General features: G+C 37.6%; 1 protein-coding gene across 4 annotated transcripts in view; it reads left to right on the top strand.

Annotated features, from left to right (window-relative positions):
• The window catches only part of MANBA (mannosidase beta), a 142,725-nt gene that overhangs the window by 105,795 nt on the left and 10,499 nt on the right, over positions 1-26,431 (top strand). For all 4 annotated transcript variants that reach the window (XM_010363321.2, XM_030914984.1, XM_030914980.1 and 1 more), the window contains 2 exons: positions 2,605-2,823; positions 10,478-10,642. In XM_010363321.2, coding sequence (XP_010361623.2) covers positions 2,605-2,823; positions 10,478-10,642 — 384 coding nt within the window. The remainder of the gene's footprint in view (positions 1-2,604; positions 2,824-10,477; positions 10,643-26,431) is intronic.

Genomic DNA, 26,431 nt, shown 5'->3' with positions numbered 1-26,431 from the left:
CCTTTAACAATTTTTTAAAAAAAAATTCATTATATAAGTGCTTTGTATAATTTATTTACTTAATTTGTAGGAGTTCCCTGGAGTGTAGGTGATATATTTAATTTAGAGTCATTAAGTCCTCAAGGTCGTGGAGGTCATGGGTAGTGGAGTCCAGTGGTGTGGGATTGGAAATGAGATGATGGAAAAAAAATCTGAATGTAGAGTTGCTGCTACTCAGAGTGACTGAATGTGGGAGGTAGGAGAGGGAGAAATTGAAGATGACTGCACTCTGGGTACCATCAGCAAGAAAGGGAGCATAGTCAGATAAGTTTGGAATTAGTAAACAAGGAATTCTGCTTTAAAAGGTTGGATTTGCGATGTTGGCAAAACAACACAGGGAGAAATGTGGAGCTGGTTATCAGGAATGTAAGTGTGGCAGTGAACATGAGGTCAAGTGTGCAGGTGTAGGCTAGGAGTAATCAGAACATCCTTGTGAGGGGAAGCCATGGGACAGGGTATAGAACAAAGAGAAGCCTGAGAGAGAGGGAGTGTCCATCTGGGGATGGAGAGGGTAGCTGGAGAAGGAAGAATCAGGAAGGTTGGGGGAAACTGGAATGTGGAAGAATTGTGAACAAACAGCCAGGAGTGGAGAGAGCTTCAGAAATAATAGGTGTTAAATAGGGTCATTTATTGCACACCAGAGAGGGAATGAGTGGGGACAGAAAGAACTGCTATATTTAGTAAGTGGAAGTTCATGGGTAATTTTTGAAAAACATTTCAGTGGAGTGGCGTGATCAGGAATTGAATGTCAGGGGTTTATGAATGAGAGGATGGTAAAGAAATCTGATGGACTGCAAGGGATTAAAGGGACTTTTTATTAGGATAAGGGGAGTCCTAAGGAATCTAAGGGAAAAGGGCAGTAGAGGGAGATTAAGAAAAAAAAAGAGTGGAAGATAGTTTGTTGGCTGTAGTACGAAAGCAAAATAGAAAGATGACCAGAATACGGAGAGTCTGGCAAAGGAAAGGGTTAAGGATTTTTTTTTTTTAAATGATGGAAGAGAAACAAGAAATGAAATATGGATCGATATACCAAGAAAAAGTGAAACATAATGGTGAAAATTTGAGAAAATTATTTTCTGAAAGTCTCTCTCTCAGGGAGGCCTTACTGGCCTTCTGCAATATGTTTTACATTCCCAATGAGCCCTGCACTTTTCCTTCAAAACATTCATCATACTTATAATTACTTGTTCAGTACCTGGTTTCAGCACTAGATTACCATCCACTCTTCCAAGAGGGTCACCATGGCTGTCTGCTGAACCTCCAGCACATAGAAAGAACTGCATGCCTGGCTCATAGGAAATACTCAAAAGAGATTTGATGTATAAATACTTGACAGAGTCATAGATTCTCTGTCTCTCTCTCTCTCTCTGTCTCTCTCTCTCTCTCTCTCCCCCTCTCCCTTCCTCCCTCCCTCCCTCCGCAGTGCGGAGAAAATGCCAGAGACACAATAGATTTGACGAATACTTGCTAAGTGAATGAATCTTCTCAGTGAAAAGGGAAGTAGTCTCATCTACTGAGATGATAATAACTATATTTTGAGTTCTCACAGTGTGCTAGGCACTCTGTTAAGCACTTACATGCTAGATGTTGTAACAGGTAAGCCACAGTATTTCAGTGGTTTACATAATAAAAGTTTATTTCTTACTCACTGACACTATGAAAGGGCTACTCCTGATTGATAGGCAGCTCCTCTTTCAGAGATGTAGACACTTTATTCCAGCTGCACCATCTCTTGCACCCTCACCTGCAAATGGGGGAAGAGGATGAGAATGAGGCACATGGCCCCATATGGGCTAGGAAGCCACTTCCTAGGGATGGCTTTATATTATAGAAATGAGAACATGAATTTGTTGACACCTAGCCATCACTTTCACATATGAGTTATTTACTATTTATAATACCTGTAAGGGAGGTACTGTTATTATCCTCATTTTGCAGATAAACCTACCGAGGCTTAGACCTGTCCAAAAATAATAAGGTTCAGATTTGAGATTTAAAGTCAGGTTCGGGTCCATCTGACTCAGTAGCTTCTGTTCTTACCTGCTAGACCTTTGGTTCTCAAGTGGTGGTGATTTTGCCCCTGTGGAACATTTGGCAGTGCCTGTAGACATTTTTCAAGGTTGGGGGAGAGCTACTGACATCTATTGGGTAGAGGCCAGGGATGCTACTAAATATCCCACTATGCATAAGACATCCCCACCCCCAGCCAACCCCTACAAAAACGTATCCAGCTCAAAATGTCAATAGGGCCAAAGTTGAGAAACTCTGGACTAGACTGTACGCCACCTGTGATGGATGAGAGTGGAGGCAAAACATGATTGAAAAGATTAAGAACAGCTGCTGTGAGGGATGAGCTAAGTGTTACATATGAAAAGGTATAAAGGATTGGCAAAGAGCAGAGAGGTGCTGGTGGTTGTTGAATGGGGAGGAAGGTAAGTGGTCCTATTAATTTTCGATCAGCTACTTGGCATTTCTGGGACTTGTTAGTATTTTTAAAGAAGTAAATGATTCATACTTTACAGGATGAATATATTATCCTTGAATTAATTTTATTTCTGAACTTAGGGAGACAAGAGTCGTCCTTTCATTACGTCCAGTCCTACAAATGGGGCTGAAACTGTTGCAGAAGGCTGGGTCTCTCAAAACCCTAATAGCAATTATTTTGGTGATGTACATTTTTATGACTATATCAGTGATTGCTGGAACTGGAAAGTTTTCCCAAAAGCTCGATTTGCATCTGAATATGGATATCAGTCCTGGCCATCCTTCAGTACATTAGAAAAGGTAAGTCATCTTTTGATTTTCTAATGTTTCAAAATGATAGAGTGTGGGCATGTGTTTCTTCTGACCACTGGTTCAGAAAATCGTATGAAACCTACATCTTATTTAAATGAAAGTTTGAGAAGAAGATGGAGGAAAATAAATTTTTTAAACCTTTGGGGATTACTTTTCTCTATTACTTTTACTGTGTTCCTTCAGGAGCACTGAAAGCACTAAATGGGGCCCAGTGGTTGCTTAAGCCTGACTTATCACACATGGAAATAACTCTTACTTGCTACAGTAACTCTTACTTGTAAATCATATCCTGCAACTGTTTTACCATATACAGATATTCATCCAGGCTGGTCTGGAACTGCTGAGCTCAACTGATTGCCTACCTTGGCCTCCCAAAGTGCTGGGCTTATAGGCATGAGCCACTATGCACGTCCTGGTCATTTTAAAATTATTTGTCTTTATTTTATTGAGTTATGAAATTTTTAAAAATATTTCTGGCTATAAGATTTTATCAGGTATTTGATTTGCAAATATTTTCTCCCAGTCTGTGGGTTGTCACTTTATTCACTTTCATGGTATCACTTACAGCACAAAAAATTTAAATTTTGATGACGTTTTACTTACCAATCTCTTCTTTTTGGTGTTGCATCTAAGAAATCATTGCCTCTCCCCAAATGGCAAAGGTTTAGGAAGAGGGTAAATGTGATAAATAAACCTTAGTCTAATGTTATCATCTTACCTTTTCTCTCCTCTTTCTCCTCCTATTCCATTTTTCCTCCCTCAACTCCTCTTCCTCCCTCGTTTTCATCGTGTCGGTGTGTTTTATTTTCTGTATGGATTTTCACTCTCTCTGTTCCTAAAGATTCAGTTTCAGCATTGTATGTATTCTTCTTAAAATAGCTTTATTGAGATATAATTCACTTGCCATACAATGCACCCATTTAATGTGTACAATTTAATAGTCTTCAGTATATTCACAGAGATGTGCAGCCAGCACCACAATCTAATTTTAGGATATTTTTTATCACTCAAAAGAAACCCTGAACCCATTAGCAGCCACTCCCTATTTTTCCCTATCCCTCCTCCCCAGTCTTAGACACTACCAATCTAATTTCTGTGTCTATAGTTTTCCTTACTGTTTATATTTCATATAATTGGAATAATATAATATGTAGTCTTTTGAGACTGATTCTTTGACTAGGTGTGTTTTCAGGGTTCATCCCTGTTGACCATATATTAGTATGTTCCTTTTTTTTTTATTTCTGAATAACATTCTGTTGCATGGATATACTATGTTTTGTTTATCTATTTATCAGTTGATGGACATTTGTGTTATTTCCTCTGTTTGGCTATTATGAATAATGTTGCTGGGAACATTTGTGTACATGTTTTGTGAATATATGTTTTCAGTTCTACTGAATGTATATCTAGGAGCAGAATTGCTGGGTCATATGGTAGCTCTATCTTTAATATTCTAAGGAACTGTCAAATTGTTTTCTGTAGCGATTACACCATTTTGCATTTCTACCAGCAAGGTATTAGGGTTCCAATTTCTCTACATCCTTACCAACACTTGCTATTTTCTTTTTTTCTTCACATTTCCCTGGGAATTTACATTTACAGGAAATTTGCATATCATTGATGACTAATCATGTTGAGCATTTTTTTCATGTGCTTACTGGCCATTTGTATGTCTTCCTTTGAGAAATGTCTATTCAAATCCTTTAGCCATTTTTTTTTTTAATCGAGACAGGGTCTTGCTTTGTTGCCCAGGCTGGTGTGCAGTGGAGTGGTCATGACTCACTGCAGATTTGACCTCTCAGGCTGAAGCAATCCTCCTGCCTCAGTCCCCCCAAGAAGCTGGGACTACAAGCATGTGCCAACACACCAAGCTAATTTTTGTATTTTTTGTAGAGACGGGGTTTCACCAAGTCATCCAGGCTGGTCTGGAACTGCTGAGCTCAACTGATTGCCTACCTTGGCCTCCCAAAGTGCTGGGCTTATAGGCATGAGCCACTATGCACGTCCTGGTCATTTTAAAATTATTTGTCTTTATTTTATTGAGTTATGAAATTTTTAAAAATATTTTCTGGCTATAAGATTTTATCAGGTATTTGATTTGCAAATATTTTCTCCCAGTCTGTGGGTTGTCACTTTATTCACTTTCATGGTATCACTTACAGCACAAAAAATTTAAATTTTGATGACGTTTTACTTACCAATCTCTTCTTTTTGGTGTTGCATCTAAGAAATCATTGCCTCGCCCCAAATGGCAAAGGTTTATTTCTGTGTTGTCTTCTAAGAATTTTATAGTTTTAGCTCTTGCATTCAAGTCTATGGTCATTTTGAGTTATATTTTATGTGTGGTGGGAGGTAGGAGTTCAGGTTCATTCTTTTGCATGTGGATAGCCAGTTGTTCCAATAGCATATATTGAAAACACTATTCCTTTCCCCCATTAAACTATTTTGGCCCTGAAAATCAATTGACCATAAAAGTTAGGGTTTATCTCTGAATTCTCAATTCTGTTCAAGTGGCATATTTCATGTCACTGTGCACTGTCTTGATTACTATAGCTTTGTAGTAAGTTTTGACATTAGGAAGTGTGAGTCCATCAATTTTGTTCTTTTTTTCAATTTTTTTTTTTTTTTTTTTTTTTTTACTATCCTGGGTGCCTTGCATTTCCAAATGAGTCTTGGAATCTATTTGCCAATTTCTGCAGAAAAGTTAGCTGGGATTTTGATAGGGATTATGTTGAATCTGTTGATCAGTTTGTGAGTATTGCCATCTAGTAATATTAAATCTTCTGACATAAGAACATGGGATGTCTTCTTTAATTTCTTTCAACAATGTAGTTTTCAGTGTACCAGTCTCACAATTCTTTGGCTTACTTATTCCTAAGTGTTTTATTATTCTTGATGCTATTGTAAATAAAATTATTTTCTTAATTTCATTTTTAGATTGTTCATTGCTAATGTATAAAAATACAAATGATTTTTGTATATTGAGCTTGAATGCTACAATGTGGCCAATCTCATTTATTAGCTCTAATAATATTTTGGAGGATATTCTTTAGCATTTTCTATATATAAGATCATGTCATCTATAAATAGAGGTATTAATAATATTGCTTCTTCCTTTCCAACCTGGAAGCCTTTTATTTGATTTTCTTACTTAATTTCCCTGGCTAGAACTTTTCATACAATGTAGAAAATGGGTGGGAAGACAAGATATCCTTGAGTTGTTCTTTTTCTTAGGGGGGACATTTCAGTCTTTTACTATTTAGTGTGATATTGACAATAGGTTTTTAGTAGATGTCCTTTATAAGGTCAAGGAAGTTCCCTTTTATTTCTAGTTAGTTGAGTGCTTATATCGTGAAAGAATGTTGCATTTTTTCAAGTGCTTTTTCTTTGTCTATTGAAATGATTGTGTGGTTTTGCTCTCCCTGCATCAGTTGTGTAAAATAACCACACACAAAAAAAGTCTTTTAAGACAATTTCAAAATCTTTTTAAATTTCACCAACTGAACACAACTATATTTGCTTATTCACATTGAAGTTATACTGTACTTTTAACTTTAATGATGTCATAACCTTAGCTCTATCCTTGGTTATTTAAAATTTAAAAATTAACAAAAAATTGTACATATCTATTGTGTACTACATGATGTTTTGAAACATATATACATTGTGAAATTCCATACCCCCTTTTTAAATTGCTCCCAAATTGTGGGGCTAATTATCTTTTGGGAATACTATTGTTTCAGAGTGAAGGAGGATGAAGTTCAGTATCCGGATGCAGGCAGGAGCAAGTGTTGAGAGTGGGAAGGAAGGAATGAAGGAAGCAAGAATATTTACTGAATACTTGCTGTGTACCACGTACTCGTTCTTTAATTCGACAATAACCTGCCCACTCCACTTTGAGACCCAGGAGGAAATCAAATTACTGTAAGAGGACGCAGATAGAACTCCCACCCTGCAGTGCTTTGATTTCCTCTTGGGCCTCAGTCAAAGTGGAGTGGGTCGATTATTGTCTAATAAAAGAATGAGTACCTGGTACACAAGCAATAATTCAGTAAATATTCTTGCTTCCTTCATTCCTTCCTTCCCACTCTCAGAAATAAGCAGCTGGGTTCAGACTGACTCTCTGTCTCCAGAGCTGATAGATTTTCTTTTCACCACACTTTAGAAAGATTAGTGTTAGGAATTGCTAAACCTTTTCCTTAAATCTATAATAATTTCTACTGGCCTCCTTCAAATAAAGGAATTATTTTTATCCCATGTTTTTGTGAAATGCCTGATGATGTTCAGAGATAATAAACACTATATTTTAAAATAGAGAAAGTTAAGGATAAGTGCTGCTCATTATGAATCGTTTGTTATCTCGATTTACTCATCTCTTTTTAAGCTACACTGCTTAGTTGGGAATTTGAATAGGTGATTGGGAAAATAAAAGAAACCAATAGAACAACTAAATAAAACTTTGGCTCTTTTATTTAGAAGCTTTTTCATGTATTCAACAAATTGATTAACACATATCTCTTTAATTTGGGATACATTGATTTTTCATAAAATATAATATTTTCAACATGTGGTTATCAATATTGCACGGTGATTAAAAGTTTGGGCTTTGGAATAAACAGAACTGGATTGAATATGACAGCTGCCACTCATTATCTGTATTATCTTGGACAGATTATGTAATCTTTCTGAATTTCAGTTTCTTCATCTGTAAATTGGGGTTAATAGTAGTAAATACCTCGTGTGTGTGTGTGTGTGTGTGCATGTAGATATGCACATGTGGGTGTGTTCATGAGTAAAGATTACGTTAACTAATACATTGAAGCACTTAGCACTGTACCTGACACAGTGAGAGCCCATGAAATGTAAACTATTATTACCTTTAGTATAGTCCATTTTAATCATATTATTTGTATGAAAGTTTCATTTTCTTCAGATCCTTCTGGGTTTAATGAACTAGGGACTGGAGCTAGATTGCATTAGATTTGGATACTGAACAAGTTATTCAGCCTTTCTGTGCCTGGTTTTCACATCTGTAAAATGGGATGATAATTGTACCTACTCGTAGAGTTTGTTTCGTTTTTTGTTTTGAGAGAGGGTCTAGCTGTGTCACCCAGGCTGGAGTGCAGTGGCATGATCATGGCTCACTGCAGCCTCAAACTCGTGGGCTCAAGCAGTCATCCCACTTTAGCCTCCCAAGTAGCTGGGACTACAGGCATGTGCCACCACACCGGGCTAATTTTTTATTTTTATTTTTGTAGAGATGGGGTCTCATTATGTTGTCCAGTCTGGTCTTGAACTCCTGGGCTCAAGTGATCCTCCCACCTTAGCCTCTCAAAGTGCTGGGATTACAGGTGTGAACCACTGCACCTGGCTGGGTTTTTATGAGTATTAAATAAGTTAATATATATTTTTTAAAGTTAATATTCTTAAAGTAATTAGAACTTTGCCTGGCCCTTTCCAGTTCTTTCTGGTAATATTATTATAGCTGAAATTTGAAAGATTTTCAAACCATAGTTATAAGAAGGTACAAAGCTTCCCATATAACTAAAGATGAGGTTTACTGATTATGGGATAGACCCAAATTATTACAAACAAGAAGGCTGCATGGCCCAAAAGTGTATTTCAGACTTTGAAAAGGAGGAAGGACACGCCTATGTGAAAGCTAAAAATGTTGAGCTCAAAGAAGTAGAGTGGAATAGTGATTACTAGAGGGTGGGGAGGGTTGTGGGGGAGGGGCAGTAGAGGTTGGTTGATTATATTAACCAACCTCTAAACCAACCAAATTAACCAACCAATGAAAATTATAGCTATATGGGAAGATTAAGTTCTAGTATTCTATAGCACTTTGGGGTAACTATAGTTAATAATAATTTATTGTGTATTTTCAGATAGCTAGAAGAGAGAATTTTGAAAGTTCCCAACACAAAGAAATGATAAATGTTTGAGGTGATGAATTTACTTAGTACCCTGATTTGATCCTTATACATTGTATACATGTATCAGATTATAACATGGGACCCCATAAATGTGTACACTTATTGTGTCAATTAAAGATAATAAACATAAATAAAATAAATTAAGAGGAGGAAGCATAGGAAGAAGACTATTGATAAAGGATGTGCATCTAGAATGTGTATGAGATGATTGTAAATGTGAATCTCTCTTTTAAATACATAATAGGAGTAGTTAGCATTCTTTAATTCTGGTGGTGGTGTTTTGGAAAAACATCTGTAATTAGGAAAAACTTCCAAATTTAATATGGCTAGTGTTCATTTCTTATATTTGGGTATGAATCAGTTCCTGAGGAATAACCTTTTCCTTTTATAGTAATGGGCCCATGTGTTGCTTAATTACTGGGAATTAGAAGTCATACTTTATGAACAGGGATTAAGCTTTTTAAATTTTCAAATTTTTGGGTGGAGGGGCAGACTATGTTTTATCAAAGTCTGTGTAACTTGAATTAAAACTGGGTATTTTCAGATGTAGCCAGCAATTGTCTTCTTTCTTTCTTAAGTGCTAACAGTGCATTAAATTATAGGCCTAGAAGCCAGAATTATTGCTTTTTTTCTCTGTTTTTGTAGAAGGTATGCTCCAACATATGTGAGTTTTTAAATTTGAGCTGATGATAAAAGAAAGATCCTGTACGTTATGATAAAACAGATAAAATAAAGATCCTATAATTTGGGCCTGGCTTAAAAAATGAAAGATTGATTTTTTTAGGGGAGAGAAGTAACATTATTTGGTTTGTGTCTTCAACTATATAAAAATTAAACATATGTATCAGTTTCATTTAGTAATCACTGAGAAACAAGTGAGCAGTGTAAGTGCTAAAGCATTTACTCTCATAATATTCCTATTACAGTGTAATAGGTGTTTTATTCCTGTTTAAGAATTGTGACAGTTTTAACAGAGTGTCAATTGCATTCTGTTATTAAGTTTTGACAAATGAATACTGGATAAAATATTTACCTAGGTAGATAAAATGATATTTTAAAATACATATAGTAAATGTTTCAAAAACCAGCAATGTGTTTTGATAAAACAAGAGTCGTAAGAGAAACACCAAAATATAACTTTCTTAGTTGGAGGAAGGGAGGATATACGCACCAAACCCTGGTTTTGTGATTCCACTTTCCGCAATGCTAGTCCTTCACTGACAGCAAGTAGGATGGCAAAACATTTATGAAACTGGAGTCACAGAACAAACTTCGAGCTCTTTTAACTTTCGAGCTCTGTCTAACTTTCCAGATTTGTTAGGAACTTATAGAAAAGTAGTTTTACTGCCAACTTTCAGATTTCTAATTCTTTTTTTTTTTCTTTTTTTTGAGACGGAGTGTCGCTCTGTGGCCCAGTCTGGAGTGCAGTGGCCGGATCTCAGCTCACTGCAAGCTCCGCTTCCCAGGTTCACGCCATTCTCCTGCCTCAGCCTCCCGAGTAGCTGGGACTACAGGCGCCCGCCACCTCGCCCGGCTAGTTTTTTGTATTTTTTAGTAGAGATGGGGTTTCACCATGTTAGCCAGGATGGTCTCGATCTCCTGACCCCGTGATCCACCCGTTTCGGCCTCCCAAAGTGCTAGGATTATAGGCTTGAGCCACCGCGCCCGGCCCCTCAGATTTCTAATTCTTATTCTTTATTCAAAAGGTCTCATCTACAGAGGACTGGTCTTTCAGTAGCAAGTTTTCACTTCATCGACAACATCACGAAGGTGGTAACAAACAAATGCTTTATCAGGCTGGACTTCATTTCAAACTCCCCAAAAGCACAGATCCATTACGCACATTTAAAGATACCATCTACCTTACTCAGGTAAGTCGTTTTCATTCTAGAGTTGAACAGGTTCCTGCAATTAATGTAAGAGATTATGTAGATTTTGTAGGCCATATATGGTGAAAACTATTCAAGTTTTCATTCTACTGGTTAAGGAATTTATTTTCTTCAAAGAACATATATGATGACACATAGGACATGAAATAGTTCATTTTTGGCATTTGCCTCTCTTACAAAAACAGCTCACAAAATTCTGAAAGAAATTGTGTATGAAAATATTCTCTACTTCAAGATTGCTCTAAAGGTTTAGTAATTAAGGCAGTGCCATTTCCCAAGGATAAAAATAGAACAAAAGAACACAATAGAGTCCAGAAACAGATCCCTGTGTAATATGGACACCTGATTTATGGCTGTGATGCCACCACAATTGAATATGAAAAGAATCATTTATCAATAAACAGTGCTGTATCATGTGGTTGCCTTTATGGGAAAAGAAGTGAACTTGACCCCCTATACAAATTAATTTGATTGTTGGGCGTGGTGGCACACACCTGTAGTCCCAACTACTTGGGAGGCTGAGGTGGGAGGATTGATTGAGCCCAGGAGTTTGAGACTAGCCTGGACAAAATATCAAGAACCTCATCTCTAAAAAATAAATGAATAATAAATTTTAGAAATTTCATTTGATCAATGACTGAAGACTCAAATGTGAAAGGAACTACAATAAAGCTTCAAGAAAACATGGAATAGCTTCATGATTTTGGAATAGGTAAGAGTTTTTATATAGAACATAGAAAGCACTAACTAGAAAAGAAAATATTGATAAATTTACACTCCACTGAAATTATGGACACCATTAAGTATAAAAAACACCATTAAGAGAGAGAAAAGGCAAGCCACAAATTGGGTACCAGTAGTTTTAATTCATATATTTGATAGAAGATTTGTATCCAGGATAAAGCAATTCTTTTTTTTTTTTTTTTATTATACTTTAAGTTCTAGGGTACATGTGCATAACATGCAGGTTTGTTACATATGTATACTTGTGCCATGTTTGTGTGCTGCACCCATCAACTCGTCAGCACCCATCAATTCGTCATTTATACCAGGTATAACTCCCAATGCAATCCCTCCCCCCTCCCTCCTCCCCATGATAGGCCCCGACGTGTGATGTTCCCCTTCCCGAGTCCAAGTGATGTCATTGTTCAGTTCCCACCTATGAGTGAGAACATGCGGTGTTTGGTTTTCTGTTCTTGTGATGGTTTGCTAAGAATGATGGTTTCCAGCTGCATCCATGTCCCCACAAAGGACTCAAACTCATCCTGTTTTATGGCTGCATAATATTCCATGGTGTATATGTGCCACATTTTCTTAATCCAGTCTGTCACAGATGGACATTTGGGTTGATTCCAAATCTTTGCTATTGTGAATAGTGCCGCAATAAACATGCGTGTGCATGTGTCTTTATAGCAGCATGATTTATAATCCTTTGGGTATATACCCAGTAGTGGGATGGCTGGGTCATATGGTACATCTAGTTCTAGATCCTTGAGGAATCGCCATACTGTTTTCCATAATGGTTGAACTAGTTTACAATCCCACCAACAGTGTAAAAGTGTTCCTATTTCTCCACATCCTCTCCAGCACCTGTTGTTTCCTGACTTTTTAATGATTGCCATTCTAACTGGTGTGAGATGGTATCTCATTGTGGTTTTGATTTGCATCTCTGATGGCCAGTGATGATGAGCATTGTTTCATGTGTCTGTTGGCTGTATGAATGTCTTCTTTTGAGAAATGTCTCTTCATATCCTTTGCCCACATTTTGATGGGGTTGTCTGCTTTTTTCTTGTAAATTTGTTTGAGTTCTTTGTAGATTTTGGATAATAGCCCTTTGTCAGATGAGTAGATTGCAAAAATTTTCTCCCATTCTGTAGGTTGCCTGTTCACTCTAATGGTAGTTTCTTTTGCTGTGCAGAAGCTCTTTAGTTTAATTAAATCCCATTTGTCAATTTTGGCTTTTGCTTGCCGTTGCTTTTGGTGTTTTAGACATGAAGTCCTTGCCCATGCCTATGTCCTGAATGGTACTACCTAGGTTTTCTTCTAGGGTTTTTATGGTATTAGGTCTAACATTTAAGTCTCTAATCCATCTTGAATTAATTTTCGTATAAGGAGTAAGGAAAGGATCCAGTTTCAGCTTTCTACTTATGGCTAGCCAATTTTCCCAGCACCATTTATTAAATAGGGAATTCTTTCCCCATTTCTTGTTTCTCTCAGGTTTGTCAAAGATCAGATGGCTGTAGATGCGTGGTATTATTTCTGAGGACTCTGTTCTGTTCCATTGGTCTATATCTCTGTTTTGGTACCAGTACCATGCTGTTTTGGTTACTGTAGCCTTGTAGTATAGTTTGAAGTCAGGTAGTGTGATGCCTCCAGCTTTGTTCTTATGACTTAGGATTGTCTTGGCAATGCGGGCTCTTTTTTGGTTCCATATGAACTTTAAAGCCGTTTTTTCCAATTCTGTGAAGAAAGTCATTGGTAGCTTGATGGGGATGGCATTGAATCTATAAATAACCTTGGGCAGTATGGCCATTTTCACGATATTGATTCTTCCTATCCATGAGCATGGTATGTTCTTCCATTTGTTAGTGTCCTCTTTTATTTCACTGAGCAGTGGTTTGTAGTTCTCCTTGAAGAGGTCCTTTACATCCCTTGTAAGTTGGATTCCTAGATATTTTATTCTCTTTGAAGCAATTGTGAATGGAAGTTCATTCATGATTTGGCTCTCTGTTTGTCTGTTACTGGTGTATAAGAATGCTTGTGATTTTTGCACATTGATTTTGTATCCTGAGACTTTGCTGAAGTTGCTTATCAGCTTAAGGAGATTTTGGGCTGAGACAATGGGGTTTTCTAAATATACAATCATGTCATCTGCAAACAGGGACAATTTGACTTCTTCTTTTCCTAACTGGATACACTTGATTTCTTTCTCTTGCCTGATTGCCCTAGCCAGAACTTCCAACACTATGTTGAATAGGAGTGGTGAGAGAGGGCATCCCTGTCTTGTGCCAGTTTTCAAAGGGAATTTTTCCAGTTTTTGCCCATTCAGTATGATATTGGCTGTGGGTTTGTCATAAATAGCTCTTATTATTTTGAGGTACGTTCCATCAATACCGAATTTATTGAGCGTTTTTAGCATGAAGGGCTGTTGAATTTTGTCAAAAGCCTTTTCTGCATCTATTGAGATAATCATGTGGTTCTTGTCTTTGGTTCTGTTTATACGCTGGATTACATTTATTGATTTGCGAATGTTGAACCAGCCTTGCATCCCAGGGATGAAGCCCACTTGATCATGGTGGATAAGCTTTTTGATGTGCTGCTGAATCCGGTTTGCCAGTATTTTATTGAGGATTTTTGCATCGATGTTCATCAGGGATATTGGTCTAAAATTCTCTTTTTTTGTTGTGTCTCTGCCAGGCTTTGGTATCAGGATGATGTTGGCCTCATCAAATGAGTTAGGGAGGATTCCCTCTTTTTCTATTGATTGGAATAGTTTCAGAAGGAATGGTACCAGCTCCTCCTTGTACCTCTGGTAGAATTCAGCTGTGAATCCATCTGGTCCTGGACTTTTTTTGGTTGGTAGGCTGTTAATAATTGCCTCAATTTCAGAGCCTGCTATTGGTCTATTCAGGGATTCAAATTCTTCCTGGTTTAGTCTTGGGAGAGTGTAGGTGTCCAGGAAATTATCCATTTCTTCTAGATTTTCTAGTTTATTTGCATAGAGGTGTTTATAGTATTCTCTGATGGTAGTTTGTATTTCTGTGGGGTCAGTGGTGATATCCCCTTTTTCATTTTTTATTGCGTCTATTTGATTCTTCTCTCTTTTCTTCTTTATTAGTCTTGCTAGCGGTCTGTCAATTTTGTTGATTTTTTCAAAAAACCAACTCCTGGATTCACTGATTTTTTGGAGGGTTTTTTGTGTCTCTATCTCCTTCAGTTCTGCTCTGATCTTAGTTATTTCTTGCCTTCTGCTAGCTTTTGAATGTGTTTGCTCTTGCTTCTCCACTTCTTTTAATTGTGATGTTAGAGTGTCAATTTGAGATCTTTCCAGCTTTCTCTTGTGGGCATTTAGAGCTATAAATTTGCCTCTACACACTGCTTTAAATGTGTCCCAGAGATTCTGGTATGTTGTATCTTTGTTCTCATTGGTTTCAAAGAACATCTTTATTTCTGCCTTCATTTCGTTATGTACCCAGTAATCATTCAGGAGCAGGTTGTTCAGTTTCCATGTAGTTGAGTGGTTTTGATTGAGTTTCTTAGTCCTGAGTTCTAGTTTGATTGCACTGTGGTCTGAGAGACAGTTTGTTATAATTTCTGTTCTTTTACATTTGCCAAGGAGTGCTTTACTTCCAATTATGTGGTCAATTTTGGAATAAGTGCGATGTGGTGCTGAGAAGAATGTATATTCCGTTGATTTGGGGTGGAGAGTTCTATAGATGTCTATTAGGTCCGCTTGGTGCAGAGATGAGTTCAATTCCTGGATATCTTTGTTAACTTTCTGTCTCGTTGATCTGTCTAATGTTGACAGTGGAGTGTTGAAGTCTCCCATTATAATTGTATGGGAGTCTAAGTCTCTTTGTAAGTCTCTAAGGACTTGCTTTATGAATCTGGGTGCTCCTGTGTTGGGTGCAAATATATTTAGGATGATTAGCTCTTCCTGTTGAATTGATCCCTGTACCATTATGTAATGACCTTCTTTGTCTCTTTTGATCTTTGATGGTTTAAAGTCTATTTTATCAGAGGCTAGTATTGCAACCCCTGCTTTTTTTTGTTCTCCATTTGTTTGGTAGATCTTCCTCCATCCCTTTATTTTGAGCCTATGTATCTCTGCATGTGAGATGGGTCTCCTGAATACAGCAGACTGATGGGTCTTGACTCTTTATCCAGTTTGCCAGTCTGTGTCTTTTAATTGGAGCATTTAGTCCATTTACATTTAAGGTTAATATTGTTATGTGTGAACTTGATCCTGCCATTATGATATTAACTGGCTATTTTGCTCGTTAGTTGATGCAGTTTCTTCCTAGCCTCGATGGTCTTTACATTTTGGCATGTTTTTGCAATGGCTGGTACCGGTTGTTCCTTTCCATGTTTAGGGCTTCCTTCAGGGTCTCTTGTAAGGCAGGCCTGGTGGTGACAAAATCTCTAAGCATTTGCTTATCTGTAAAGGATTTTATTTCTCCTTCACTTATGAAACTTAGTTTGGCTGGATATGAAATTCTGGGTTTAAAATTCTTTTCTTTAAGAACGTTGAATATTGGCCCCCACTCTCTTCTGGCTTGTAGAGTTTCTGCCGAGAGATCTGCTGTTAGTTTGATGGGCTTCCCTTTGTGGGTAACCCGACCTTTCTCTCTGGCTGCCCTTAAGATTTTTTCCTTCATTTCAACTTTGGTGAATCTGGCAATTATGTGTCTTGGAGTTGCTCTTCTGGAGGAGTATCTTTGTGGCGTTCTCTGTATTTCCTGAATTTGAATGTTGGCCTGCCCTACTAGGTTGGGGAAGTTCTCCTGGATGATATCCTGAAGAGTGTTTTCCAACTTGGTTCCATTTTCCCCCTCACTTTCAGGCACCCCAATCAGACGTAGATTTGGTCTTTTTACATAATCCCATACTTCTTGTAGGCTTTGTTCATTTCTTTTTCTTCTTTTTTCTTTTGGTTTCTCTTCTCGCTTCATTTCATTCATTTGATCCTCAATTGCTGATACTCTTTATTCCAGTTGATCGAGTCGGTTACTGAAGCTTGTGCATTTGTCACGTATTTCTTGTGTCATGGTTTTCATCTCTGTCATTTCGTTTATGACCTTCTCTGCATTAATTAATCTAGCTGTCAATTCTTCCACTCTTCAAGATTTTTAGTTTCTTTGCGCTGGGTACGTAATTCCTCCTTTAGCTCTGAGAAGTTTGATGGACTGAAGCCTTCTTCTCTCATCTCGTCAAAGTCATTCTCTGACCAGCTTTGATCCGTTGCTGGCGATGGGCTGCGCTCCTTTGCAGGGGGAGATGCGCTCTTATTTTTTGAATTTCCAGCTTCTCTGTCCTGCTTCTTCCCCATCTTTGTGGTTTTATCTGCCTCTGGTCTTTGATGATGGTGACGTACTGATGGGGTTTTGGTATAGGTGTCCTTCCTGTTTGATAGTTTTCCTTCTAATAGTCAGGACCCTCAGCTGCAGGTCTGTTGGAGATTGCTTGAGGTCCACTCCAGACCCTGTTTGCCTGGGTATCAGCAGCAGAGGTTGCAGAAGATAGAATATTGCTGAACAGCGAGTGTACCTGTCTGATTCTTACTTTGGAAGCTTCTTCTCAGGGGTGTACTCCACCCTGTGAGGTGTGGGGTGTCAGACTGCCCCTAGTGGGGTATGTCTCCCAGTGAGGCTACTCAGGGGTCAGGGACCCACTTGAGCAGGCAGTCTGTCCATTCTCAGATCTCAACCTCCGTGTTGGGAGATCCACTGCTCTCTTCTAAGCTGTCAGACACAGTCGTTTGCGTCTGCACAGGCCTCTGCTGCTTCCCCTTTTGTTGTTTAGCTGTGCCCTGTCCCCAGAGGTGGAGTCTACAGAGACAGGCAGGTTTCCTTGAGCTGCTGTGAGCTCCACCCAGTTCGAGCTTCCCAGTGGCTTTGTTTACCTACTTAAGCCTCAGCAATGGCGGGCGCCCCTCCCCCAGCCTTGCTGCTACCGTTTCCGTTAGATCGCAGACTGCTGTGTTAGCAATGAGGGAGGCTCCCTGGCCGTGGGACCCTCCCGGCCAGGTGTGGGTATAATCTCCTGGTGTGCGCGTTTGCTTAAAGCGCAGTATTGGGGTGGGAATTACCCGATTTTCCAGGTGGTGTGTGTCTCAGTTCCCCTGGCTAGGAAAAGGGATTCCCTTCCCCTTTGCGCTTCCCAGGTGAGGCAATGCCTCGCCCTGCTTCAGCTCTCGCTGGTCAGGCTGCAGCAGCTGACCAGCACCAATTGTCTGGCACTCCCCAGTGAGATGACCCCAGTACCTCAGTTGAAAATGCAGAAATCACTGGTCTTCTGTGTCGCTCACGCTGGGAGTTGGAGACTGGAGCTGTTCCTATTCGGCCATCTTGCTCCGCGCCTGATAAAGCAATTCTTATTGCTTTCTGTAAAGCAATAAGAAAAAGCCAGACAATCTATTTAAAAATGGACAAAAGTCTTCAACAGGTACTTCACCAAAGAAGATATCCAAAGGGTCAATAAATACATGAAAATGTACCCAATTGCCAGGCGCGGTGGCTCACGCCTGTAATCCCAGCACTTTGGGAGGCCGAGGCAGGCAGATCACAAGGTCAGGAGATCGAGACCACGGTGAAACCCCGTCTCTACTAAAAATACAAAAAATTAGCTGGGCGCAGTGGCGGGCGCCTGTAGTCCCAGCTACTAGGGAGGCTGAGGCAGGAGAATGGCATGAACCCAGGAGGCGGAGCTTGCAGTGAGCCGAGATAGCGCCACTGCGCTCCAGCCTGGTGGACAGAGTGAGACTCCGTCTCAAAAAAAAAAAAAAAAGAAAAAAAAGAAAATGTACCCAATCTTGTTTTAAATAAAGAACATGCAAATTAAAGCCATACCAGGATCCCCTACACACCTAGCAGAATGGCTAAAATTAAAAAGATTGACAATACCAACTGCTGGTGAGGAATAGAGACAGCTGGACATTTTAGACATTGTTAGTAGGAGTTTAAATGTGTTTAACCACTTTGGAAAATTTTATAGCAGTTTCTACCTAAGCTAAATGTTTGCTTCCTGTTTGAATCAGCATTTCTGCTCCTAGCTATCCCCCTAAGAAAAATGAGTTAATATGTCCACTAATGGATATCTCAAATAATGTTCATAGCAGCACTAGTCACAATAGCCCCAAAGTAGAAGCAACCTAAATATCCTTTAACAGGAGAATTTATAAACAAATTGTAGTATATTCATACAGTGGAATACTCCATGGCAATAAAAAAAGAATAAACTACTGATAATCAGCATGAACTTGGATGAGTCTCACAGGTATTACATTGAGTAAAAGAAACCAGACATAAAAGGATACATAACTGTATTGATTTCTTTTATATTGAAATTTAAGTATGTTATAGAAAAAAGTACAGATTAGAAAAAAGAACAATCAGGATGACAGAGAGCCAAGTAGTATTAACAACTCTTGTGGAGGAGGGTGTGAGCAGTGATTAGGAAGCGGTACAAGAGAACTTTCTGTTTTCTATCTTGACCTGAGTGGTAGTTACATGGATGTATGCATATATCGAGATTTGTGAATATTACAACGTGCAACTTGCTGGGTTTTAAAAACAGTTCTATCAAGGTATGATGGACATATCATAAAATCCACACATCTTAAGAGTACAGTTAAGTGATATTTATAGAGTGGTGCAACCATCACTATGGTCCGATTTTAGAATATTTTTGTCATTCTAGAAAGAACCCTTGTACCCATTTACAATCACTCCCCTTTCCCACCTCCAGCCACAGGACAACACAAATCTATTTTCTGTCTCTATAGATTTTACTTTTCTCAGCATTTCATGTAAATGGAATTATACAATACGTGACCTTTTGCATCTGGCTTCTTTCACCTACCATAAAGTTTTTGAAGATCATCCACGTTATAGCATGTAGTTCATGTCCATTTTCTTGCCAAATACTATTCAGTTGTATGGATATACACATTTTGCTTATCCATTCATCAGATTCATCTGTTGATGGACATTTGTTATATTGTATTCCGATTTTTGGCTATTATGAATAATGCTGTTATGAGTACTCATATACAAATCTTCGTATGGACATAGATTGCCTTTTCAAAGGCTAGATATATACTAATGGAATTGCTGAGTTATATAACAAATTTATGTTTATCTTTTTAGGAAACTGCCAAACTGAATTTTGGATGATGTTTTCATTTTACTTTTTTCATTCGCCTATTTTAGTTCATGAACCTGTGACCACACTTAAGAATCCATTAAAGTCACTGCTTATTTACCTGCTGGTTTTGTCATACGTGTTTGAAGTTCTTAGAGAGGAGGTAAAAGCCTAACCCCAATCATAAAAGTTGATCTGAAGTAGATAGGAAAATTTTAAAAACACAATCACAGTTAAATTTTCCTATCTTAGTATCTAAAAATGTACGAATTTTAATCCAAACTCATGCTCACACCTTCATCAGTTTTCCCCTGTAGGAAAACACAAACCCCATGATAGAAGCTAAAGCAGAAAACTGTAAGCTGAAAGAATAATCTTTTTTAGAAAGGTGATGAAATGATTAGGAGAATTTTAATGTTTCAATCATAATCTTATGGGTTAGGACAGTTTTGCCAGGGTGATGTGTAATTCACGAACTTACCAGAACACAAGGTTAAAGGCAATGCTGGTGTCTGTCCCTTGAAATGTGTTTCACTTTATCTTTGAAGTTTTCCGCAGATAATATTCTGTTAAAGTGTTCTGATACATAAAATAGGCTGATTAGTATTTGTGTGTGTGTGTGTGTAAGAGACTTTTCTGCTATTGTTTTTTATGCTTCATTTTCTCCTTCAGCTGTTTATTACTCTAACTTTATTCTTTTCCTCAAAATTGTATTCCAAGAACTGACAGAAATAATTTTTCTTTTCAGAACTGATCAGCATTCAAGGTCCATAGTTAGGAACTGGGCATACAGGTGGAGTTATTTGTTGCCAGTTTTTGTTGGTGATGGTTTTGTCTGAGAATTTAGCACTGGTGTCCTCTCAGGCTTTGGCTCAGAATTGGACTTGTCCTCATGTGGCTTGTGAGTGTCTACCGTGGCACTTTCCAACCTACTAGATGAGATCTCTGATGACAGAAATCAGAGTTATGATTATTTTGTTTTGTTTTCAGTGTCAGATTTTCTTGACTGAAATATAGACAGAAAATGTTAGGGTTTTAGGGTTTTTCCTTCTTACTTTGATTTTAGAACAGTCCTCTTTAATCTGTGTATTAGAAATAAAACACTTCTCTGTTCCATTTTCTATATTCCTACTCCCACTCCTGTTCTTTTTCTCATAGTCTGTCATACTATTCTGAAGAACAGACTGCTTGCCTATGTGCCACTTTTTAGACAGTTTATTAATTAAGGAATATTTGCAACTGTCAGCAAAGTCTTCACTGAGAAAGCTGTCCAGTAAATTTCTTCACATTTAGATCCTTCCCTATCTTCTCTTTATCTTATAACCACAAAGATATCCCTATGGGCTCTTACCTCTTTAATTCTCCTAGTATTCCAGGATAATCTTGCCTCACCTTTTACTATCCCCCTTTCCCTGTTATATTGTATTCCAAATAGCCCATATACATGAGCACACCCTCTTAAGCTGTGTTACACAGATCTCACTCTCGAGTTTGAGGACCAGCTATCTAAACGAACACATCTAAACTAACTTTTAAGTGACTTACTCTACCAGCATGGCCTCTTATTGGCCACTAAGAGAGTAGGCCAGGCCAAGGACATTAATTACCAAGCCCTTAGCTAGTGCTTTTGTTTATTCTTCATGTATCTATTGAACATCTAATGATGGCTTGGGGATGTCCTTGAGAAACTCATTTTCTTTAGGGGCCCATTTTATCTTCCCATGCTGTAAGTAACCTGATCATAAGAACTAAGGACAAAAGGTAGGTGATGCTGCAGGCCCAGGTTTTGATGATACCTGCTGCCCTAGAATAGTTATTTGTTTGGTAAGTAGCACTGAGACACGATGGAAGATCCAGGCCATACTGAGCGTTTAAGATGAGAGTAGGGTGGACAAAGGAGGGGAATGAAAGAGTGACCACTAACATTGTATATTATGTATTAGGAGTTTGTATAGGCATCATGTAATTTAAAAATCAAACAAATATTTAGCATTCTTTGGGTATCTACTAAATGCCTGGTCCTGGGTCATGAAGTGCTTACACCCATATCACTCTTTTCCATTTTATACATGAGTAAACAGGCTCAGAAGTTAAATATTTTGCCTAAGGACTCAGGGCAATGAATGGAGTAGGGTTTCTGCTTTTTAACTTGTAATATTCTGTCCCTTCACTGTTGCGATAATGGTGTTTGGTTAAATTGATAACAGTAATTTTCAGCAATTAAGTGAAGTGGGCATCAGAAATTTGGCACATTAAATAAAGACCTCATTAGAATGCTGGAGAAAACCAATGAAGCCAAAAGTTAGTTCTTTGAATAGATCAACAAAATTGACAAACCTTTAGCTAGACTGGCCCAGAAAAAAGAGAGGACACTCAAAATACTAAATTAGGAATGAAAGAGGAATTATTACTACTCACCTTACCGAAATAGATAAGGTGATAAGATAATATATACACAATTATATGGCAACAAATCAGATAATTTAGATGAAATGGATGAATTCCTAGAGAAACAACCCATGAAAACTGAATCAAGAAGAAATAGACAATCTTAATAGCCCTATAACAACCAAGAAGATTGAGTTAATTAAAAAGCAAAAAAACCTTCCCCTAAAAAGAAAAATCCAGGACCAGATGGCTTCACTAGTGAATTCTAAGAACGTTTAAAGAAATCCCTCATTAACTCTCTAAAAAAGTTAGTAATAAGAGGAGGAAACACTTAACTCATTCTGTGAAGCCAACATTACCTTGATACCAAAACCAGACAAATATATCTCATGAAAAGCAACCTATAGACTCATAATTCATGAATGTAGACAGAAAAAAAATCCTCAATAAAATACTATCAATCCAAATCCAGCAGCATATAAAAAGGATTGTATACCATAACTATGTGGGATTTATCCCAGGAATGTAAGATTGATTCGACATATGAAAGTTAATCAGTGTAATAAACCATATTAGTAAAGAAAGAAAAAATACACACGATCATCTCAATAGATGAAGAAAAAGCATTTGACAAATCTTATACTGTTGAAAAAAAGATTTTAAAACTTGCTTCAAATCTATAGTAATCAAGACAGTGTGGTAATGACAAAAGACCAGGTATATATAATAGAATTTATAATATAAATTCAATAAAATTGAAAATCCAGAAACAAATATACATTTATGGTCAATTAATTTTCTTTTTTTTTAAAAAAATTTCTTTATTTTAATTGATAAATTAAAAAATATATATTTGTGGTGTACAACATGATGTTTTGATATGTGTGTACATTATGGAACTGCTAATTCAAGCTATTTAACATATGCATTACCTCACATACTTATCTTTTTTGTAGTGAGAACACTTAAAATCTACCGTTAGCAATTTTCAAATATACAATACATTATTAACTATAGTTACCATATTGTACAATAGATCTCTTGAATTTATTTCTCCTAGCTGAAATTTTGTATTCATTGACCAGCATCTCCTTGGTACTTCCTCTTTCCCCCATCTAGCCCTTGGTAACCACCATTCTACTCTCTGCTTCTATGAGTTTAACTTTTTTCAATTCCACGTATATGTGAGATCATGTAGTATTTGTTTTTCTGTGCCTGACTTATTTCACTTAACATAATGTCCCCCAGTTTCTTCCATGTTGTCACAATTGACAGGATTTCCTTTATTTTTAAGGCTGGATCATATTCTATTGTGTATATGTGTCACATTTTCTTTATCTACTCATTTGTTGCTTTCATAGCTCGGCTATTGTAATGAACATGGGAGTGCGGATATCTCTTCAACATACTGATTTAATTTCCTTCAGATAGATACACAGTAGTGGGATTGCTGGTCATATGGTAGTTCTATTTTTAATAGTTTGGGGAACCTCCATACTGTTTTGCATAATGGCTGTACTAACTTACATTCCAAATGGTAAAAAGAATAAAATGGGAGGAAGAATCATGTTTTCAACAAGTAGTACTGGAAGAATTGGATATCCATATGCAAAAGAATAAATTCATACCACTACCTCATACCATATATAAAAATTAACTCAAAATGGATCAAGGATCTATATGTAATAGCTAAAACTATAAAACTCTTAGAAGGAAACATCAGTATAAATTTTATGGCTTTTGGTTAGGCAACAGTTTCTTAAATTTGACATGAAAGAAATTAACTAAAGAAAAAATAGACAAATTGTACATCATCAAAAACAGAAAACAAAAAAACCTTTTGTATGGCAAAATGCACTATTGAGAAAATGAAAAGATAATCCCCATAATGAAAGAAAAAAATTACAAACCATGTCTGATAGGGGTCTAGCATCCAGAATATATAAAGAACTCTTAGAACTCAATAATGAAAAAGACAACCCAACTGAAAAATTGGTAAAGGCTTTGAATAAACACTTCTTTAAAGAAAATGACCAGTAAACACATGGAAAGATGCTCAACATCATTAGTTATTAGAGAAATGCAAATCAGAACCACAGTGAGATACCAGTTATATCCACTACAATATCTACAATTTTTTTAAAAAGGAAAATAATGAGTATTGGCAAGAATGTGGAGAAATTGGAACCCTCATATGTTGCTGGTGGGAATGTAAAATAGTTCAGCTGCCTTGGTAAACAGTTTGTTAATTCCTTAAAAAGTTAGTCATAGAGTTTGCCATATGACCCAGCAATTTCACTCTTACGTATATATACTCAAGAAAATTGAAAGCATATGTTCATGCAAAAACCTGTTCACAGGTTCATAGCAGCATTGTTCATAGTAGCCAAAAAGCGGAAATAACCTAATTTTTCAGCTGATGAATAGACAAGCAAAATGTAGCATATCCATACAATAAAATATTATTCAGAAATAAAAAGGAAGCCAGTCACAAAAGCCACATATTTTATCATTACATTTATGTGAAATGTCCAGAATAGGCAAATCCCAGAACAGAGGAAGTAGATTAAGTGGTTTCCAGAAGCTGGGGAGAGGGGAGAATGGGAAGTGACTGCTTCCCAGTGTGGTGCTTCTTTTTGGGGTGATGAAAATATTCTGGAATTAGATAGTGGAAAGCGTTGTGCAACCTTATGACTGTGCTAAAAACCGATGAATTATAACCTCTAAAATGATGAATTTTATGGTATGTGAATTATATCTTGGTTTTAAAAACAGCTTTATTGGAAGATTCTTAGTGTCAGGATAATTTTAGTAAATAAAGTATATAGATATTGAGGGAACTTAGTCACATGCATACTCCAAATCCCAGGGGTTGGGGGTGTGTTTCTGGAAAATGTAGTCCAGCTACAACTCTGTCACTCTGGAGGAAAGGGATATGGGTTTTGGAAGACAGCTAGCAACCACTGGCAGTGCTGGAATTGGAACTTAGGTCTTTGTGTCTTGATCCAATTTCTTTTCACCATACCATCTGTCTCTCATAGGAGACTCATTTCATAAGTGTAATCAATCAAGCTGCTGAGAATAGGCAATTTTTTTCTTTTCTTTTCTGTCTTCTTTTCTTTTCTTTTCTTTTCTTTTTTTTTTTTTTTTTTTTTTTTTTGAGACAGAGTCTCACTCTGTCACCCAGGCTGGAGTGCAGTGGCTTGATCTTGGCTCACTACAACCTCTGCCTCCTGGGTTCAAGCGATTCTCCTGCCTCAGCCTCCCGAGTAGCTGGGACTACAGGCACGTGCCATCATGTCTGGCTAATTTTTTGTATTTTTAGTAGAGACGGAGTTTCACGTGTTAGCCAGGCTGGTCTCCATCTCCTGACCTCGTGATCTGCCCACCTTGGCCTCCCAAAGTGCTGGGATTACAGGCGTGAGCCATTGTGCCCAACTGAATAGGCATATTTTTAAAACTGAAATACACTTGTCTGCTAACAGTGGACTGAATAATCTAGAAAATGACTAAGCATTTATTCCTTTTATGTGTAAAGATTACCCTTTTTAGGAAAGGATGCATGGATATATAAATATAGGTATGGTTTTTAAAGGGGAAGGGAAAGTTCTAGAGATTTTTCCAGGGAACTAGGATTGTACAATATCCCTTTAAGAAGTTTAGTGGGCAATAGCCTTCTGCATTTTTATGAACAAAGATGTCATTCATTAGCCTTGACTGGTACCCACTGGTTTGGATAGATTCAGGTTCATGTTATTAGCATGGTACCATCTGTGTGTGGAGTGTACTGCACTGTGCCAGAGCCTGGAGCACACAAGAGTCTTGGTTATGCTCCTTCATGCTAATTTCCTGTAAGAGAGGCTACTAGATAGAGCCACTTTGTGCTCTTTTCTTTTCATTGCTAGCGAGGGTTAGGAATCCTACTTGCATTTAAAATTTTTTCAAATTTTGAAAATTCTAAGGGACTAATATATTTTACCTATTATACCAGGAAAAACAAATTATAGTGAGGAGATTAATGTTAGAATGGATATATGAAATAAATATATCTTGCAGATAATGCTAAAAATTGATGTAGTTTAGAGACTGAAAACTCAAATGTTTATAGGGGCCATGGTCATTTTGAGGTGGCACCAATGCGCTTGCTTTGTGAGATTCTTACTTTAGAACATTTTTTTCCAGCTACCGTTGCTGTGGCTTAATGGTCTGGTTCCTGAATGAGAAGACATTGCTTTGTCTGCTCATAGCTAGAACCATCTCTTGCCTAAATGATCTACCTAAGTCTGCTCCAGCCCCCTTGCAATCCCTTCCTCCTTTAGTAGTCCCAGTCATCTTTTGGAAATGTAAATCTCTTCACATCACCCTTTAGTTTAAAAGCCTTTTGTGACCTGCATTTGCCTTTAGGATGCACACCAACACCTTCAACATGCAGCCTTCCAAAGTCTGGTCCCTGTGATTCTCACCAGCTTCTCTTCCATTGTTTCCGGCTTCCTGAGATCAGGCCCTCTTGGCCTTCCTTCA

The sequence above is a fragment of the Rhinopithecus roxellana genome, chromosome 2, assembly GCF_007565055.1.
Source record: "Rhinopithecus roxellana isolate Shanxi Qingling chromosome 2, ASM756505v1, whole genome shotgun sequence".
Taxonomy (NCBI): Eukaryota; Metazoa; Chordata; class Mammalia; order Primates; family Cercopithecidae; genus Rhinopithecus; species Rhinopithecus roxellana.
The sequence above is the reverse complement of the archived record's forward strand: the minus strand, read 5'-3'. Positions and strand labels throughout refer to the sequence as shown.